Raw genomic sequence first — 17620 nt, 5'->3', positions numbered from 1 at the left:
GAACCCCGCAACCGCCACTGACTGCGCTAGTCGGGCCCCGCACCACCCCGGGAACCCCGCAACCGCCACTGACTGCGCTAGTCGGGCCCCGCACCACCCCGGGAACCCCGCAACCGCCACTGACTGCGCTAGTCGGGCCCCCGCACCACCCCGGGAACCCCCGCAACCGCCACTGACTGCGCTAGTCGGGCCCCCGCACCACCCCGGGAACCCCCGCAACCGCCACTGACTGCGCTAGTCGGGCCCCGCACCACCCCGGGAACCCCGCAACCGCCACTGACTGCGCTAGTCGGGCCCCGCACCACCCCCGGGAACCCCCGCAACCGCCACTGACTGCGCTAGTCGAGCCCCGCCACCACCCCGGGAACCCCCGCAACCGCCACTGACTGCGCTAGTCGAGCCCCGCACCACCCCGGGAACCCCCGCAACCGCCACTGACTGCGCTAGTCAGGCCCCGCACCACCCCGGGAACCCCCGCAACCGCCACTCACGGCCATCGCCGTCGTCCCACATGCCGAGCGACCTCATGCGTTGCTTCATCTGGCGCACAGCCAGACGGGCAGCGCTGGCAGCGGCCGGCGGCGGCGGCGGCTGCCGAGGCAGGGCCTCCCGCTGCGGCGCACGGCTCGCCGGCGGCCGGTGCCGGCGCAGCGCCGGGCTGGAGGGCGACGGCGCCGGGCGGCCGGCACGCCGCGCAGGGGCGCCGCCGCCCACCGTCGGGCACTGCGGGCACGAGCGGCTGGCGGCGGCCGGCAGCGGCGGCGGCGGCGCGGCGCCCTCCGAGCTCTCGCCGTCCGAGGTGTCCCAGAGCGCGGCCGGCGGGCTGGCGCGCCGTCGGTGGCCGCAGCGCGGGCAGGCGGCGGCCGGCAGCGCCCACGCCTGCCGCACCGGCCGGCCGCGCGGCGTCGATGTGCGCGGGTCCTGATGGCGGCCCCTTCACCGGTGCCACGTGCTCCGACGCCGCCTCTCTGATCGCTGCGTCGGCCGGCGTCACCTGGACGGCGGCGTCCTCCCGGGCGGGCGCCGGGGCGGAGTGACTCTCCCGGCCGGCAGTCGGCGCCAACTCCGGCGTCCGCTCGCCCGCCGCCTGGCGGCCGGGGTCGGCGGCGCGACGGTCGACACTCCCGGGTCGCTGCTCGGCAGAGTGCGCTGGCCGCCCTGCGGCATCCCCATCCAGGTCACCGCGTTCACAGCTGATGGTCGGCCGCCGGTCCGCGGCCGAGTCCAGCGGGACCCACGCCGCTGTTCTGTCGGTCACGTCTGGAGGGGAGGCACGCTCCTGGAGGAGGCCTCTGGGGACGCCGCTGTGAGCTACTGAAGCGTCTCGCTTCGGTCGAATCCCGGAAGCTTTTGATCTTTCGTCAACTTGCCCGAGCGCGCCACACTCCTCCGAGGCAACACACGGGTCTGCTCTTGACTCCTTCGCTGCTGGCGCTGTAAAGTGGCCGCTACGACTCGCGTTGGTTTGCCCCAGGGTGGTCACCGGTGGCCTTCCATGTCTAATTTCGGCCGCTGGCGGCTGATGAGCGCCATCGTCCTCACCCGCCAAAGGTGCATCACCAACACCCGCTGCCTCACCGTCGCTGACGCCGACTCCCCGTTCCTCCTCGTCCCTTGAGCCCCCGACGTCTGCCCGTCCCAACTCTCCACCAGCGGCCGCCTCCGCCTGCCTCTGCCGGCTCGTGTCCTCCGCCACAGAATCCTTGTCCGCGCCGCGCGTCGCCGGCCGACTCGGCAGCGGCGGGCTGCCCTCCTCCGACTCCGACTCGCTGGGGTAGAGCGAGCGCGCGACCGGCCGAGCCGCCGTCGGCACCGCCGCCTCCGAATCGCTGCGGAGGAACGAGCCGCCGCGGCTCACCGATACCTCGCCCGTCTCGTTGACGCGCACCTCATTCTCGTCCTGCTCAGAGCCGGAGCCTGAGCCGGAGCCGGAGCCGGAGCCGGAGTCCGAGCCGGAGCTGGACTTGGAGGAGCGGCCGGCAGCCAGCAGCAGCCGCCGGCGCCGCGTCGCTTCGCCGCCCTCTGTAGCGGCCGGCTCCCCCGGGTCGCGCCGCTGCTGGAGTGAGAAGGACAATACGGTACGGGCGTCAGCGGGCGTGGACCGACCAGCGCTCGACCCCACCCCTGAAGCCGCTCCAGACGCCGTCGCCTCTTCCGGCGCTGCGGCAGCAACACTCGGGGCCTTGCCAGGCTCTCCTGAGGCATCCTTCGAAGTTTGTCGGTCCTGGGAAATAATACCTGAATTCTTTGCTGCTTCCTGTGGCGGCCGCGCCGCGTTACGGACTTCACCCGGTTTGTGAGCTGCCTTCGTAGGACTGGCAACGGACGGTAGCCGCACAGACGGCTGGCCTGCTGGTTGTAAGTCTTTAGCAGCATTGCTCAAAGTCTGTCCGTCCTTGGAGCCGCCCCCTGGGGATTTCCCGTCATCACGTGACTCATTGATCGCCTCAACGGTCCGGCTATCACTGACAGTTTCCGGCGGAGCTGTATCGGCGAGGCGCTCGCCACCGCCGCCGGCCGGCGCCGTGACGCCCAAGTTCCCGTGCGACGGTCGCTCCTTTCGGTCCGCCTCGTCCGCCTCGGGCTGCAGCGCGGCCGCCAGCTCGGGCCGCTCCGACGACACCGACTCGTCCTCATCGCTCTCTTCGCAGCTCTCCTCCGACCCATCCTCCTGAGCGTCCCCGGAGCCGTCCTCGCCGCTCGCCGAGCGCCGCAACTTGCCGGCCTTCCGCAGCGACGCCTCCGAGGGCTCGTCGATGAACGGGATCGCCTCCTGGCCGGCGGCCGCCGCCCAGTCGTGCTCGGCGGCGGCGGTGGCGCGCGGCGCTGGCGGCCCGGCCGGCCGGCCCTTCTCGCGCTGATCGTGCGCGATCTTAACCTCGGACGGCGCGCCCCGTGCCAGCTCCTGCTTGGCGCGGCTGCTGGGGGTGGTCGGGGTCGTTATCAGAGGCGGCGCGTTTTGCGGCGGCGGCGCGCTCGCCTTCCGCGCCAGCAGCTTCTCGGTGAAGCTCAGCGGACGGGCCGCGTCCCGGTTATTCTGGTACGGGATGTCCCTGACGGTGGCCGGCGGCGGCCGCGGCGAAGTGGGCTGGGTCTGGGGCGGCGGTGCCTGCTGCGGCTGCTGCTGCTCAGAGGCTGCCCCGGCCCGGCGAGCGGCCGGCACTGGCCGAGCCGGCTGCGTCGGCGCCCGCTGAACCGTCGGCTGCTGCGGCGCCGGCTGGTCGGGCGCTGGCCGCTGTGCCGACTTCTGTTGCGCCGTCTGCCGCGGCGTCGCCTTCTGCTGCGCCGCCTTCGACTGGGCCGCTCGCTGCTGTGGTGGCGGTGCCCGCTGCGCTGTCTGCCGCTGGTTGCTCTCCTCCTTGCGGCCCTTGCTGCCGGCGGCGGCGGGGACCGGCGCGGCCGCCACGGGTTGTAGGGCGGGCCGGCCGAGCGGCGCCAGCGGGGCCAGCCCGCCGACCGGCTGCCGGCCGACCGGGCCGCTGATGCCCGGCAGCGGCGCCAGCGGCCGACCGACGGCGGGCCGCGAGCCGGGCCCGGCCGAAAGCGGCGCCAGTGGCCGTAACCGGCCGGGCGCCGCCGCCGGGCCGGCCGGCGCTGGCGCTGGCGCCTCGCGCTCGGCGCGGCGCCGTTCCTCCTCGCGACGCCGCTCCAGCAGCGCGGCGCGCACCTCGGCCTCTTTGCGCCGCTCCAGTTCGCGGCGCGGCGACTCGGAGCCCTCGCTGGCGTGTAGCGACATCTGCGGCGAGAGAGCCCGCCGCCCGGTCAGCGGGGATGAAGGGAGAGCACGCCACCCGGTCCGCGGGGTGAAAGGAGAGCACGCCGCCCGGTCCGCGGGGGTGATGGGAGGTCATGCCGCCTGGCCAGCGTGGGTTGAAGGGCTCACACAGGGACCGGCGACCTGTGTCCGCCATCCGTCAACACTCTCTCTCCCTCTCGACGCTGTCCTCCCAAATTATGGTGCGATGCACGCAAGGTTGATGGCAAAGGTCTACCGCGGTGCACTGACAAAAAAAAAACACATTCACATGACGTAAGATCAAAGTCTTGCGCATCCAGGGGGTCATTCAGTGACCGTTCCGGATGCCCTGCGGCTCGCTGACGGCAAATATCAGACGAGAGAGGCCCACCAGCGTCCGGGGGTGTACTGCCCTGTGGTCCGGACAGCACAGCAGCCCCGACCCCGGCTGACCGCGCCACCGGTGACTCTGCGCCACCCTCCGCCCGCGGGGGTCACCTGAGAGTCCTCCGTCAGGTCCTGGGCCATCTCCAGCGAGTCATCGCGGTCCGGCGCCGTGCGCAGCAGAGTCAGGCGGTCGCCGCCGTGCCGACCCGGCTCATCCTGACGCGGGGAGCGCCCGGTCACACGCGGTTACGGGTCACGCCGGCTCAAGGTCACGACCAGGGCCGAGAGCCGGGGTATGGGGAGTGCAGGCCAGGGCCAGGGGAGCTACATCGTAGACAACAGACCACAGCCTTGTGTCGTGACGGATGTCTCCCGCTTCTGGCACTCAATACACTGAGCACTGGGGCTGACCAGGCTTCGTCTTCTGCGAACTGATTCGGATACAAAATGGCCGATATATCGAAACAACGGCTTTGCCCGTATCAAAGCCTAGAACTTATGATGTATTACGAGACGGAAAAGACGACTAAACCTTGCCAAAGATGCCAAAGATGCCAAAGATACCAATGCATACCAATTTTTCTCTCAGCCAGGAGGCTGATTGTTTTTCATTGATTATGTCTGCATCCTCTTGGTCGTCCTGGTAGTCTTCCTCTTCCTCGTCTAAATCAAACTCGATCTGGTGAACGCTGGGAGCGAATGAGACGTTCTTTTTCTCCCGCTCCTCCTCGGCGCAGAGCCGGCGGGAACGGCCAAACTCCGGCACAGTGCTGCCACCTGGTGACGAAAATAGACTATGGGGCCGAGCTTCACTACGACGCTGTTACACAACGCCACAGAAGATAAACATGAGGGGAAGCGCAGTGCAGCCATCTCGCAACTTGTGGAGAAACTGTGTGGCCAAACCCCGATGTACACCTGCCCATACAGGGCACAGGCTCAAAACCATGCACCCCAGCCCCAGCGCAGCAGCGCCGCTGAGGGGACCCGCATAATACGTGCGTCAGGGTCGACTCCGGCGCGCGGCCGAGCCGCCGGGACGCGGGCATCCGGCGGCAGAGGGGGGGGGGGGGGGGAGCGGGTAATCGGCCGAGGTGGGCAATCGCCTTGATACTTGATAGCATAGCATTTGCCCTCGATGGAATGCTTAAACTAAACCTTGTAAGCATATGGGTCACTAAAATTACGCCGAGTTCTACGGCAACCGCCTGGCGACACCGTTGTAGTTTTGGGCTTACCTGCAGTCGACGACAGCTGTTTGCGGGCCAGTACCACTTTATCCCGGTAGATGGCATCCAAAGGATGCTCCCATCGTGTTTCACCAGAGCGGAAGTTAAAGTAGTAGAGAAGCCCCTGCTGCTCCTCGAAGCTGCAACGCAAGAGACACAGTGAGTTCAACCAACGCATCGCAGTACGACACAATGCTATTAAAACATAAACGAGACCATAGTGCAAATGAAGCCGTCACTCACGCATACTGTGGTGGCGCAAGACGAGGCGCCAAGACAACAACATCGAGCCAGCAAACGCTGGAATGACACACGCGGACCCGATGGCCGCCACAGCTCATCCAGTGTCAGGGCGACCCTCACAGCCCACCCGCGGGGAAGCGCTGCCCCTCCCCTGGTGCGGCCGCCGCCGCCGCCCGAGCGGGCCGCCGCCTGGCACCACTGACCAGGGCTTCCAGCCTGCCGGTAGCGGCGCAGCACTGCCCCCCCCCCCCCCCCGTCCCCTGGCGCGGCCGCCGCCGCCGCCCGAGCGGGCCGCCGCTTGGCAGCACTGACCAGGGCTTCCAGCCCGCTGGTAGCGGCGCAGCACTGTCCCCCCCCCCCCCCCCCCCCCCCCCCCCCCCCCTGACGCGATCCGCCGCGTGGCAGCACTGACCAGGGCTTCCAGCCTGCCGGCAGTGTCTGGTTGACGCCCTCGTCGGCGATGTGCAGCAGGTGCGGCTCGCTCTCCGGGTCGATGCCGATCCGCTTGGCGAACTCGAGCACCTCTGCGCGGCACGGGACAGCACGCGCCACAGTCAGCTGCGCCCACGGGCGGGCTTGGCGCCGGCGCCGGCGCCGGCACGAAACTGAGCAAACGGCACCGCAACACGGCCACACGCCAAACCGTACACATCTAGGCTATATTTATCGAAGAATGGCACACATAAACAATAAGCAGCAAACAATCAGCAGTGGATGCCACACAGCATGTGAAATCATCTATGTGGAGACCTTTTCTTAGCTTGGGCTCATCTGGCTCTGTGTCACAGTTTCCAGCAAACAAACATGGAAGTAGTAGTGCAAAAAACTGTGGGTCAAAAATCTCACACTGCAATACAACACAGAGCATCAGAGTGGACACCTCATACAGCACTGTCACCCACATGCCATCCACCCCTGTATGCAATGCAGAGCTCTCCTGTTTATGCTGTTGTTCTACTTAGCATTTTCCTGCAAAATGAAGTGAGAACACAATCTTAACTGAGTTGAGATACCACACTAACCTGATATTAATAGTCATCTACATAGGCAGTTTTGTCTTACATACATTTTGTATGCAATCAACCAGCTTCAAGGGCCATCCAGCACTTAATACCATACCAATATCACTTAAAAAATATGACCTAATAAAATCATGCACTCTGGACCAGCTCTCAATGTGTCATAGTAATGGAAGACACCTGATTTTGATGCAGTTTCACTTTGCTTTCTGGGAAAATACACACCTTTGCCTGTGAGTGAGACTTCCTGTTCAAACAGACTTGGCACACACTAACAATGTAGCACAGTCACCACTGGACACCCAGCTGATGACTGGGTGATTCATCAGCTGGTCATCAGCAGCAGTATCAGCTCTGAACAACTGACACTTCACAACGGCCCCAAGATTGCTTCTAATTGCTTTGGGTGCCCAGGCAAGAAATGGCTGGCCACTTCTACATGGTCTATCACTTGTGGGAAGAAAAAGATGATTGACTTTTGAGTGGGCCACTCATTTCCCTGAGAATCACTGTGGTTACCAGAGTGATTGCCAAGAAAGGAAGATTACCCTCAACTTACCATCATGAGTGGCTACTGAGTCTTCATCAAATATTTCCTCACATACCACCTGCGCTGCTTTGGCACCTGCCACTGGTCTTCTATTCATCCCAAAAGAACTGAAGGATACCTGAAATAATGTCTTTCAGTACATCATGGATAACTTAACATTGGCTGCCTGATTTACTTTTGGTACTGGGGAACAAAATGTTACCTGCAATAAGTTACATGCAATAAATTCTTCATAAACTGATGCCTCACCAACATACAATGGTAGAACATGGAACGATGCACACCAAACAGCACAGGGATATGTGGAGATTGTAAAATGTGAAGGCGGCTTCTATTTAGGCAAAGTTCTGGATAAAGAAGAAAATTATTAGAGGAATCAAAATCTTTGTGGATCTTAAGATATAATCTTTGATCATATAGCAGTGATCCTGATCTTTGCATTTGCCTTGAATATGAGTGAGCCCAAAATTTGCTATAACAGACCACTTTTTTAGTTCCTGAGGGCTTCTTACTAATACCATAGGCATAACAGTAATAATGCTGGGGTATATTGATGTTTTGACAGGGCCAAAGAAGATAGGAGCACAACCACTCACAATAACTGCTTGGCTGGCTAATTGCACATGCCAATGTGCACATCATCCTTGTAAAGCTTGTAGTTTGCTACCTTGAATATTTTTGGCTTCTGGAACTATAACTTCTACTGCATCAAAATCAATAATATGGTGCAGCTTTGTGGCAAATGCAGCTGTCATTTTCTATGCAGCATTGATTACCTGTGACATTCCAGATATGTTTACATATTCTTCCCATCTGTGTAACAAGTTTTGGTGCAGCAATCCCCACTTTTAGAAAAATGAAAGCAAATTTTGGAATTCATAGTCATGGGAATCCTGTAATAGCACTGTCAAGCAAAAGGATACCCAAATCAGCCAAGAATCAAGTCCCGTAGTTTTCTCTGCTCTATTCATGCAAAAATACTTGCAAAATTCAACACAATTCAACCCGAGCCAGCACAGACACGGGGATTTACATGGTTCAGAGCATTAATGTTACTTGGACATTGAGCACCGCAGCCAGATCTTACCCTGCCCACTGTGCTATTCCCAGATATTTTCATGCAGATACGATAAAATATGTAATACTGTGTCACCTAAGAATCCAAGTTGAGCATGAAATCATTGTAAGATATTCAGTCCGCTCAACAGCTTTCCCTCCTAACATGACATCAAAGCGGATTGAACCAAAAAGGACTGGCTCAGTCCCAGGAATATCTTACGTGAGGTCACGCCCCGTTTCCACTCACTATGCTGCTATGTATGCATAAGGCGATCGTCGCACGTGTTCATGGGCTCCCTACATATCATTAATTTGGTTAGATACCTATTGTTTTAGCCGGTTCCCCACCGACTCCATCAACACTCTCCTCCCCATTGCCACGATGTAAACAAACAGTAAATAAACAGTCCGGATTTATAGTGATGGAAAAAATGTTGGTGCTTTTCATAATGGTACCCTTTTCATGTTTTCATAACCCATTTTTCTCCAAATGATGATTCTTTATGACTTAAGAGTGCCAATAAATGCAATACTGATATGATAGATGAAATGCTATACTGGCTTTAGGCTAATAATCAATTCAAAAAGCATATTTTAAGGGTAAAAACCTAAACACCAATTGGGTATTTCGCCAACTATCACAGAGCCTGCCCATTTCTAAAAATATAATGCATACAATGACGCACTTCTGACGAAGTACCACTGCCAATGATCAATGCTATTTGATCCATTGATTCTGTTGTGAACTTGGTATAAAATGACGTCTTAAGATGGCTCGTGTGGGCTGTGGGGGATTGGATGATAAGTGTTCAGGAACTTAAGTTGTTAAGTGCATTTTCGAGGTACATTATGCATATAGATAAGACTGTGCTAATAGCTCCGTTCCACGTAGAACAGCCAGGAAAGTGGAGGCAGACGTATTGGTAATTCTGCCACAAGCCTTTGTCAGAACGAATAGCAACAGAGCGGTAATTGTGTGCTTATAGTTGTTTTGATATTTGATAATATTAGTAGAGTGATATTTGCTCACTGATGTTTTTTCCAATACCTGTTTCAATGAGGGCATGCAGCCAAAACATTATATCTTCGTTCTGGTTATTCTATGAGGGAAAGGGCTATTAGTACTGTCTTATCCATGCTTAACAACTTTGCCTATACAACCTACCTACACCTTGTGTGCTGGTGACAACACCCATTTACATGTGTTATGCTCATTTTCATAAGATTATTGCTGTCTCTGATGCTATTTCTTGCATTTTATGTGCCCTGTTATATCCATTGGTAGGTTTCATGTGCAATTTACACTATACATGGGGGAAGATGGTTTTGCTGTCACAGCATAATTAAACCATAACAAAGGAAGGGGCTTTGGTCTACACATTAGTACACATATCTGAGCATTTTCACAGATCATGCCATTTTTAGGAATATGTCTCAAAATCCCAGATACAAGTGCTGTTAGGTTCCTTTTATGGGAATCAATATACTTGTGCTTGTTTAGCACTGCTAACTGGCCAGGGGCCGAACCAATATTGCTTTTTTAGATGTCATACTCACCACAGGTTTGTGGGGAGGGGGCACCTGACCTTACAAGAGAAAGGAAAACAGCAAGATGTGGATTTATGGTTCATAAGACCTTGTTCGTCTAGACCTACTTTTTCACATTTGTGCCACAAATGACCCTGGACAGGAAGGAAAAAACAGTGTGACGCATTCTCATTAGGCTACCCCCCCCACCCCACCCCCTAAAAAGAATCCTAGCTGTTCATCTATCTCATAGGGATAAGGCTAAAGCTTGCAGCTAGTGTTAAACACAATGGGTGCAGGGCACACCATCCAAAGTGTCTGATTTGTACCTGCATGACATTTTCACATATAACATGCAGGTTTCTTGGTCCCAAGATATTATGATATTATCAAATATATGCTAGAAAGACTGTGACCATATTTTTTCTTGTTATGGCATGAATCAGCAATTAGTTGTGATAGCTGTACTGGTCAAGCTTGCAGTGCATGAAGAAAGTTCTAGACCTTTGAATGGGTACCACACTATGTTCCACCTCACTTCCTTGGCAGAGGGTGGATCTTATATGTGCATAGTCTATGTATATATTGTGTTCTCTGCCTTTGTTGCAGGCATTTAAAGTATTGCCTGGCCTGGCTGAAACTTGTTGCAAGAGGGAAGGGATTGGGATGCAGTATATACTTGGCATCTATAAATAGTATGAAAATATGATCCAATACATAATATTCACCATGTCCATGACTAGTATGCACACAAACAGAAAACAGTACCAAGGCATGCAGAGATGAGTGCTTGTGTAAACTAAAAGAAATACAGCAATGTTAGAACTATTAATCTGGTAGGCATTGGGTCCTTGCTTTATGAAATTGTTGCAGTAGGCAAAGGAAACCTTGTAAAGAACTTTTGGAATAAAATAAGTCCTTCACCAGGGTTGCTGTTTGTTGCTATGGCTGCATGCAATCATAAAAATGATCCAGCATTTTGTTTTGAGCCTCTCCTTTTATTTCTTGTTTTCACAATGCAGTATGTCCAATATGTCATCTTGGTGCTTTCTGCCAAGGTGCTAAGTATGTGCCATCTATTGAACATAGTTGCAGTACAGACCTATAGCAGAGTCATTCCATCCCCATTAAAACCAGGCCAGTGGCCACTGTAACTGACAGTTGTGTGCTCGCATGGGTTCTGCTGCTCATTATGATGGATGTTAACACTGGCTCTTAGAATCATGTTAATATTGAGTTATGTGTATCCTTGAAATGGTTATATAATTATATCTGTGGCATTTTATCTTTTGTTCTGGTCATGTAAAATGATTCATGTTATTGGTACTTGTGTTTCAGAGGACAAGCCTGTGCCCACACTTTTTTGGGAAATATAATGGTTGTCTAATGGATTATCTGCCATTGTTGGGTGGATTGATAGGAGCAGTCGCAGTGGGAGTGTACATTTACAGAAGGTAGGTTTGTCATAAATGGGTGAAAAGTTTTACCACCCCTCTGCTTTATGAAGCCTTGATGACAGTACAGCACACAGTGCTGTTATAAAACAAAGAAGGCCTTTCAAGTATTCTATATTTCATTAAAAATGTACATTCTAGGTCATTTCTGAGCTACCATGTAGCACAATGCTCCAAAGTGCAGCATCATTTAACCAAAGGGCCTTCAGCAAATGACCTAAGTATCTATGATCAGCTGATGGCAGCGTAGTTCTTCGTCCGCGTCCTCTTTCCTCCCCGAGCCGGCCGCGTAGCGTGGCGCAGCTGGCGGCGGCGGCGGCGGCGGCTGACGACGCCGCGCCCGTGTCTGTGCCTGTAGAGCCAGAGTAGCCGGCGAGACGTGCGACTGCACCGACCGCGTAGATGGCAAAGTAGTCCTAGTGTCCGGCGCCAACTGCGGCATCGGACGGCAGGTGGCGCGCGAGCTGGCGCTTAGAGGTAATCTGCCTGCTGGCGCCCGCGGGCGTAGCCGCAGAGGCTCGGGTGGGGCCTCCACTCTGCATGAGCTGTAGCAGCACTGCAAGGACTCAGTTCCCGTAGCTTGGGCAGATACGCTTCGGTCGCGTTTTCATTTTCGGGACCGAGGCATTTCTGTCTCCATTTTCCGACTTAAGCCGCTGGTTTTTCCGCTGTGCCGTGCTGTATGCTGTTTGTTGTGCGCCGTGCGTTTGGCACGTCCGTTTGCTTCGTCCTCATCCTACCGACATCTTACACGTGGCTGTACTCAGGTTCGCGTCTCTATTCCGATGTGAGTTCTTTACGTGCTCACACTCGAGCGCACAGCCTAATGTTGCCGTAACTCGACATAAGGTCTTCGTGTTCGTGGAGTTCGACCCGAGCTCTACACGTGTCTATACTCCGACATCAGACACTGTCCAGTCCGTGCTCCGTCCTAGATGCTCGCCGTTAAGGCCTTGCCCCGGCCTAAGCATTCACGTCTTCCTGTTCCGACACATATGGTCACATCCCTGTGTTCCAGGATGACTTCTTCTGTTATTTCAATATGCCAATGTGAGGTCATCACACCTCCGTGCTCCCATGCGTGCTCTGCATGATGTGTGGGGGATGCCTAACTTGCATAGACTTGATATAAGGCGACATAACATTTCCAAACTCTGTCCAGATAACGAGCAATCATAGAAAAGGACCTCCGGAGTTATGACCTTCATTAGCCGCTTGCCGAAAGCTTAAGCCAGCTGAGTACTGTACAGGCTGTATGGTCATAACACCCACAACATCATGACATTTTATTCGTGCATGGGCATTAAACGTGCATCATACTACAATCACCTGAATTCGGGCGAGCAAAACTGAAAGCAAGCATGCATCTAATCCGACCCAATAAATGTCGGCGTTTTACTTTTCTGTCATGTGTGTTTAAAATGTCAAGGAGGTGCGTATGTGCACTAACAGTCAATATAAAACATTCGGGATTTTACTTGGTTCGTGTTTCCGAGAACAGCTCGTGGCTGAGGTGTCGTACGCCAAACTAGTCTCACATTTGCACAACATGTGGCCGCACCTCTGAGCACTCGGCTGCTTCCTTCGCCCCGCGACACCAAGTGCAACCAAATGTTATCAAAAGCCAGCGGGCTGTTTCACAATCCGAGCGTTGATCGGACAGCGGAGCCGGGTATATACCCGAGGTCGCATGTCCCCCGCGGTCGGCGGGAACCCGTCTGGCCGCCAGGGGAACGAGTGGTGATCATGGCTGTAAGGTGGCGTGTGCGTGTGTTGTGTATATCCCGCGTGGGTTGGAGGGCTGTCGTCCTCGTGTCACACGTATGATCGCTGCAGACAGTCCCTACACCGTCGGCGCCAGGGCGTGCGCCTGCTAATCCGGTCAGACGGACGGCGCCTTCTAACCCGGTCAGACGGACGGCACCTTCTAACCCGGTCAGAGGGACGGCGCCCTCTAACCCGGTCAGACGGACGGCGCCTTCTAGCCCAGTCAGACGGACGGCGCCTTCGAACCCGGTCAGACGGACGACGTCTTCTAACCCGGTCTGCCGGCCAGGCGCCCGGGTGTACCTGGCCTGTCGGTCCCGGACGGCGGCGCGTCAGGCGGCTGACAGCATCATCAACGAGACGAGCAACACGTCCGTGCGGCCGTTGCAGCTGGACCTCAACAGCCTGGCCTCTGTCAGGCGGTTGGTGCACGAGTTCAGACAAGGTGCGCCCCCCCCCCCTCCGGCCTTCTCGTGTCTGCCAGGGGTCGTCGCGGCCTCCGCTGACTGCGACCATCACTCGAGTTTAACCGTGATTCATACAGCGCGCCTGTGCCCAACGCTAAACGGTTGGATAGATGGACTTTGCTACTGGATAGTATATGCAAATATGCTAAGGGCAGGTGGGAAGCGTCCAATGTTTGTGCAGCATGCATAACCCTCGGCCGTCATATCATCAGAATCATCAAAAGTGCCATCATATGAAAATGTGATGGCGGCGCTGATCGTATGGCCGGCGGCGCTGATCCTGGCAGTCGCCAGTTGACTGCGACGAACTTTCCACGTGGCGGTGGAATGGGTGGCAGTAACTACATCTCTTTCGTACGATGTAAATGCGGTCGGATGTGATGGGTCCCCGATCCGGCCGCGTGGCTAAGCGATATGCTCCTGACTTCCAGTCGAGTCGCAGCTCGACATCTTGATCAACAACGCCGGCTGCTTCTATTGCCCGCCGTCACTGACCGAGGACGGATTCACCGTCACCTTCCAGACCAACTACCTCGGTAGGCGCGGTGCTTCAAACAGTCAGTGGTACAGCTGCTCTGCCTCCTGCTGAGCCCGCCACTCTCATGCGAGTCTCTCGTCAAGCTTTTGTCTGATTATTGGTTGCTGGCTTCACTTTCGTGCTCACTCTCGGACGGCCGCGTGGACTGCCCTCTGTGACCTTCAGGACCCCTCGCTCACCGGGCCGTGACGTCACTCAAGGTCACCTGTCCGGCCGGAATTCAACATAGGTATTGGGCGCGTCGACTTCGCCGGGCGCGGTCTTCCCCGAGCAGGTCTAGCACCGGCGGTCGACTCTGCGGCGTCACTCCGCCGCGTACGCTGAGTTATGGGTCCTGGGCTGTCCTCGGCGGCCTCCCACCGTCCAGACCGCAGCCCGGCCGCCTTGTGCGGGAGGGCACCCCCAGCCCCGCCGTCCAGTCCGCTCCCTCCAGCCGACTCCCGCTCGCCCGGCAGGCCACTTCCTGCTGACGCGGCTGCTGGCGCCGCAGTTGCTGGCTTCGGGCGCCGGCCGCATCGTATTCGTCTCGAGCCAGGCGCACCTGGCGCCGGAGAAGCTGGGCTTCGACTGCGCCGGCCGCGCGCCCGACGGCAGCGCCACCCGGCCGCCGGCCGTGCCCGAGCCCCGCCAGGCGGCGCTGCGCTACCACGTGGCCGCCTACGGCCAGGCCAAGCTAGCGCTGGCCGTGCTGGCCGCGGAGTTGGCTCGGCGCTTGCGCGGTGCGTTGTCGGCAGGGCCCGGCAGGCCGCCGGGGCGTCAGCTCCACCCCCCCAGCGGAGCTGGAGCTGACGCCCCTGACGGGGGGTGCGCGCCGTGGCGGCCGGATCGGGTGTCGCTCTGGTGTCGCTCGAGACGGTGCAGCTTCAGCAGGTTGTGTGTGGACCAGTGTCGGGGAATTAACCTGCTGGGTTTTTCCATGCGGAAAATAACCCCCGCAGCCTTTGCTGTAAGGTGTTCCACTGTTTTTGCTGTCTGCAGCATAATGCTATGATGAGAATACCGGTGTGATATCCGATAATGGGTGGCTTTGGCCTCTGTGCAGAATTTGAAATATGTGAAGTGAAGATGGATAGCTTAAAGACACATCCCCGTGCTCCATTCATGCTTGTCACAGTTCTCTGCTGTGGAAAAACCACTCCCCAGTCTAGGATCGCGGACCCAAAATCAAGCACTCGCGTGAACTGCTCCCAGTTGGCTGCTGGGCGCTGCGCACTGCTAAGTCGCCGGTGGTGACTGGTGATAGCGCTGTGTCGGGCTGCGCGGTCAGCGCTGTGCGGGCTAGCGCTGTGCTAAAGCGCCGTGTCTGTGCCGGTAGGCAAGGACATTTGCGTCAACAGCGTCGACCCGGGGAACGTCAACACCGACATCTACCGCCACTACCGGGAACTAAACACCTTCCACGTCCGTCTGCTGCGGTAAGCCATGGCGGGGACGGCATCACTGCACGCCCATCCGTCCCGCACTGGACTGAGCCGGACGAGAGAGGCTCAGTGGCGCGGCAAAGAAGAAGCTGTGGGGTTTATCACCCCGTCTAAAGCTGGCGGCAGCCGCCTGGAACCGAAGGCCGAGTACCTTTTGGCAGAACAAAACGCCGGGGTGCTGGTAGTGTAGTGGTTAACGCTTGTGCGTTAACCACTGCGTGTCTGGGAAACCAGAGGTACGGGGTTCGATTCCCCGCAGTGCCCGACATTCCTGCGAGGGTGGGGGGCAGGCGACGCCATATAGCCTTAGCAGCTCAGTGCGTCGTAAAAGCCCCAATGGCGGTATAAAACGCCGACAGAGCTTGCAAAACAATTGAATAACGGACTCTTAAGGCATCGGAGCAGGATTCCGAGATCAGGAGATCCTTTGAGTTCATCCCACGGCGACGAAGAGCAGTCACCTTGACTGAAAGGGCCCCCATGAGCCATTTCGACCCCCGCTGGACACGCCCCTGCTCTGGCGGGACTGGAGCCTGACGCGCCGGCGCGCCGCTGCTGCAGGCGTCTGCTGATGCGCACCCCCTGGGAGGGTGCTCAGACGGTGATCCACTGCGCCGTCAGCTCCAAGATCGACGGCGTCACCGGGCAGTACTTCCGGTAAGGTCGCCTGGCTTCGGGTGACGTCATGGTTGGTGGAGGTGACGGACAAAGCCTGTGGTGCGAGTACATGTCATTGGAATTCCGTACGTTTTCGTTTTTTGTGTTACTTTTGAGAGTTGCTCGTATCGCTTTGGTGCGTCGTATTGCATTTATTATGTTGGTTCGCCCCTGCTAACGAGCCCTGTGCAATTCCGTGACTTTCGAAATAATTTGCCGTGGCGTTTCAATTGCTTCGACTGTCAGTGGTGGGCGTCTTAATCATGGAACGCGCTGCCAATACGGATCATGGTGAACCATGGACGTCGACAATTGCACCATCGTATTGCATTACTGTCGCATTAATGTGACGTCACTTCGCGTTGTCTCGCGCGTAAGTGGTGGCAGTCACCGGTAGCGTGGCGCCGGCCGTCCATCCGCCGTCAGGGACTGCACGATCGCCGACGCCAACCCTCTGGTGCGGGACCGCGCGCTGGCGCAGGAGCTGTGGCGCACCAGCGAGCGCTGGACCGGCCTGAGCCCGCTCTGACGCGCGCCATGCGGCCGCCGACGCTGTGGCGCGCCGCCGACGGCGCCATCGAGCGCGAGGTGACGGCGGCGCCCGCGGCAGCGGCGGCGGCGGCGGCGGTGGCCGGCGGCGACGCGCCGGCTACCGAGCTGTGCCAGCCGGGCGCCGACTGCAGGCTCCGGCTGGAGCTGGAGCAGCCGCCGGCGGCGCTGGTGTTGCACGACCCGGCCGTCAGCGAGTGGGTGTCGCGGCAGCGCGCCACGCTCGGCAGTGCGGACACCGAGCTGGACCGGCTGCTGGAGCGGTGCGTGCTGACGCTGCGGCCGGGTGACGCGTGCCGTGCGCGGCTCCGGCTCCGCACGGACCGGCTGCCCGGCGCCTGGGACTGCACCGAGCTGCAGCTGGTCGCGCACGTCGCGGTGCTCTCGGCCAGCGGCGGCTGCGCGGACGTGGCGCTCAGCGACCGCCAGCGGCTGGAGCTGGCCGAGCGCGATCGCCTCCGCGGCAACGAGCTGTTCGCCGCCGGCCGCAGCGTGGACGCGTTCCACCGGTACCGACGCGCGCTGGCGCTGCTCGTCTATCTGCGGCCGGAGCGGCTGGAGGAGGCGGAGCGCGCCGCCGCCGCTGCCGGCCGCGTCGCCTGCCGCGCCAACCTGGCCGCCTGCCAGCTCGCGCGGCGGCGCCACGAGGCCGCCCGCGCGGCCGCGACGCGCGTGCTGGCCGAGCAGCCGGACCACGTGCGCTGCCTGTATCGGCGCGGCGCGGCCAACCTGGCGCTGCAGGAGCTGGAGCGAGCTGAGCGCGACCTGGGCCGCCTGCTGCAGCTGGAGCCGGGCAACGCCGCCGCCGGCCGTCAGATGGAGCTGCTGCGGCGGCGGCGGCGAGAGCTCGACCTGCGCACTGCTCAGTACATGACCAAGTACTTCCAGTCGTGAGTGGCGCGGTTCGCCGCCCTCGGCCGGTGCCGGCGGGCGGCTGGTGACCGATCGCGCGGCGTGCTCCTCGCGGCGCGCGGGACTCGCCACGCCGCCGTACATGGCAGACGGCGGCGGCAGGCC

The 17620-nt window shown here is 58.5% G+C and overlaps 2 protein-coding genes across 3 annotated transcripts; one reads left to right on the top strand and one right to left on the bottom strand.

Annotated features, from left to right (window-relative positions):
• Window positions 1-990: 990 nt before the first annotated feature.
• Window positions 991-8514, bottom strand: Cep164 (centrosomal protein 164). The gene is made up of 11 exons (XM_037217490.1): window positions 8444-8514; window positions 7174-7282; window positions 6008-6119; window positions 5362-5492; window positions 4698-4900; window positions 4235-4339; window positions 3627-3736; window positions 2840-3053; window positions 2597-2773; window positions 1797-1900; window positions 991-994 (listed from the first exon to the last, which is right to left on the bottom strand). The coding sequence occupies exons 2-11, from the start codon at window positions 7259-7261 to the stop codon at window positions 991-993; spliced, it is 1248 nt and encodes a 415-aa protein (XP_037073385.1). The 5' UTR covers window positions 7262-7282; window positions 8444-8514.
• A 415-nt stretch (window positions 8515-8929) lies between these two features.
• Window positions 8930-16583, top strand: LOC119093565 (retinol dehydrogenase 12). 2 transcript variants are annotated; one of them, XM_037216535.1, is made up of 8 exons: window positions 8930-8973; window positions 11089-11204; window positions 11563-11681; window positions 13261-13416; window positions 13870-13974; window positions 15292-15391; window positions 15959-16054; window positions 16481-16583. In XM_037216535.1, exons 2-8 carry the CDS (start codon window positions 11137-11139, stop codon window positions 16581-16583), a joined length of 747 nt encoding a protein of 248 aa, XP_037072430.1. In that variant the 5' UTR covers window positions 8930-8973; window positions 11089-11136. The 2 variants fall into 2 exon arrangements, with proteins under 2 accessions (XP_037072430.1, XP_037072429.1); XM_037216534.1 differs by having other exon boundaries at window positions 8958-9065.
• The last annotated feature ends 1037 nt before the right edge of the window (window positions 16584-17620 follow it).

Source organism: Pollicipes pollicipes, unplaced genomic scaffold (genome assembly GCF_011947565.3).
Source record: "Pollicipes pollicipes isolate AB1234 unplaced genomic scaffold, Ppol_2.1 Scaffold_4002;HRSCAF=4701_pilon_pilon_pilon, whole genome shotgun sequence".
NCBI classification, from domain to species: Eukaryota; Metazoa; Arthropoda; class Thecostraca; order Pollicipedomorpha; family Pollicipedidae; genus Pollicipes; species Pollicipes pollicipes.
The sequence above is the reverse complement of the archived record's forward strand: the minus strand, read 5'-3'. Positions and strand labels throughout refer to the sequence as shown.

Excerpts from the sequence above, each read along its gene's own strand:
- Cep164 (XM_037217490.1), bottom strand. The coding sequence starts at position 7,261 with ATGAATAGAAGACCAGTGGCAGGTGCCAAAGCAGCGCAGGTGGTATGT. Across the intron at positions 3,054-3,626 it reads CGGCGTCGCGAGGAGGAACG|GGACATCCCGTACCAGAATA; the intron begins GCGCCGCGCCGA and ends GGCCACCGTCAG. Across the intron at positions 2,774-2,839 it reads AGCGCGAGAAGGGCCGGCCG|GAGGCGATCCCGTTCATCGA; the intron begins GCCGGGCCGCCA and ends GCCGCCGGCCAG.
- LOC119093565 (XM_037216535.1), top strand. The coding sequence starts at position 11,137 with ATGGATTATCTGCCATTGTTGGGTGGATTGATAGGAGCAGTCGCAGTG. Across the intron at positions 13,417-13,869 it reads GGTGCACGAGTTCAGACAAG|TCGAGTCGCAGCTCGACATC; the intron begins GTGCGCCCCCCC and ends CCTGACTTCCAG. Across the intron at positions 15,392-15,958 it reads TTCCACGTCCGTCTGCTGCG|GCGTCTGCTGATGCGCACCC; the intron begins GTAAGCCATGGC and ends CCGCTGCTGCAG.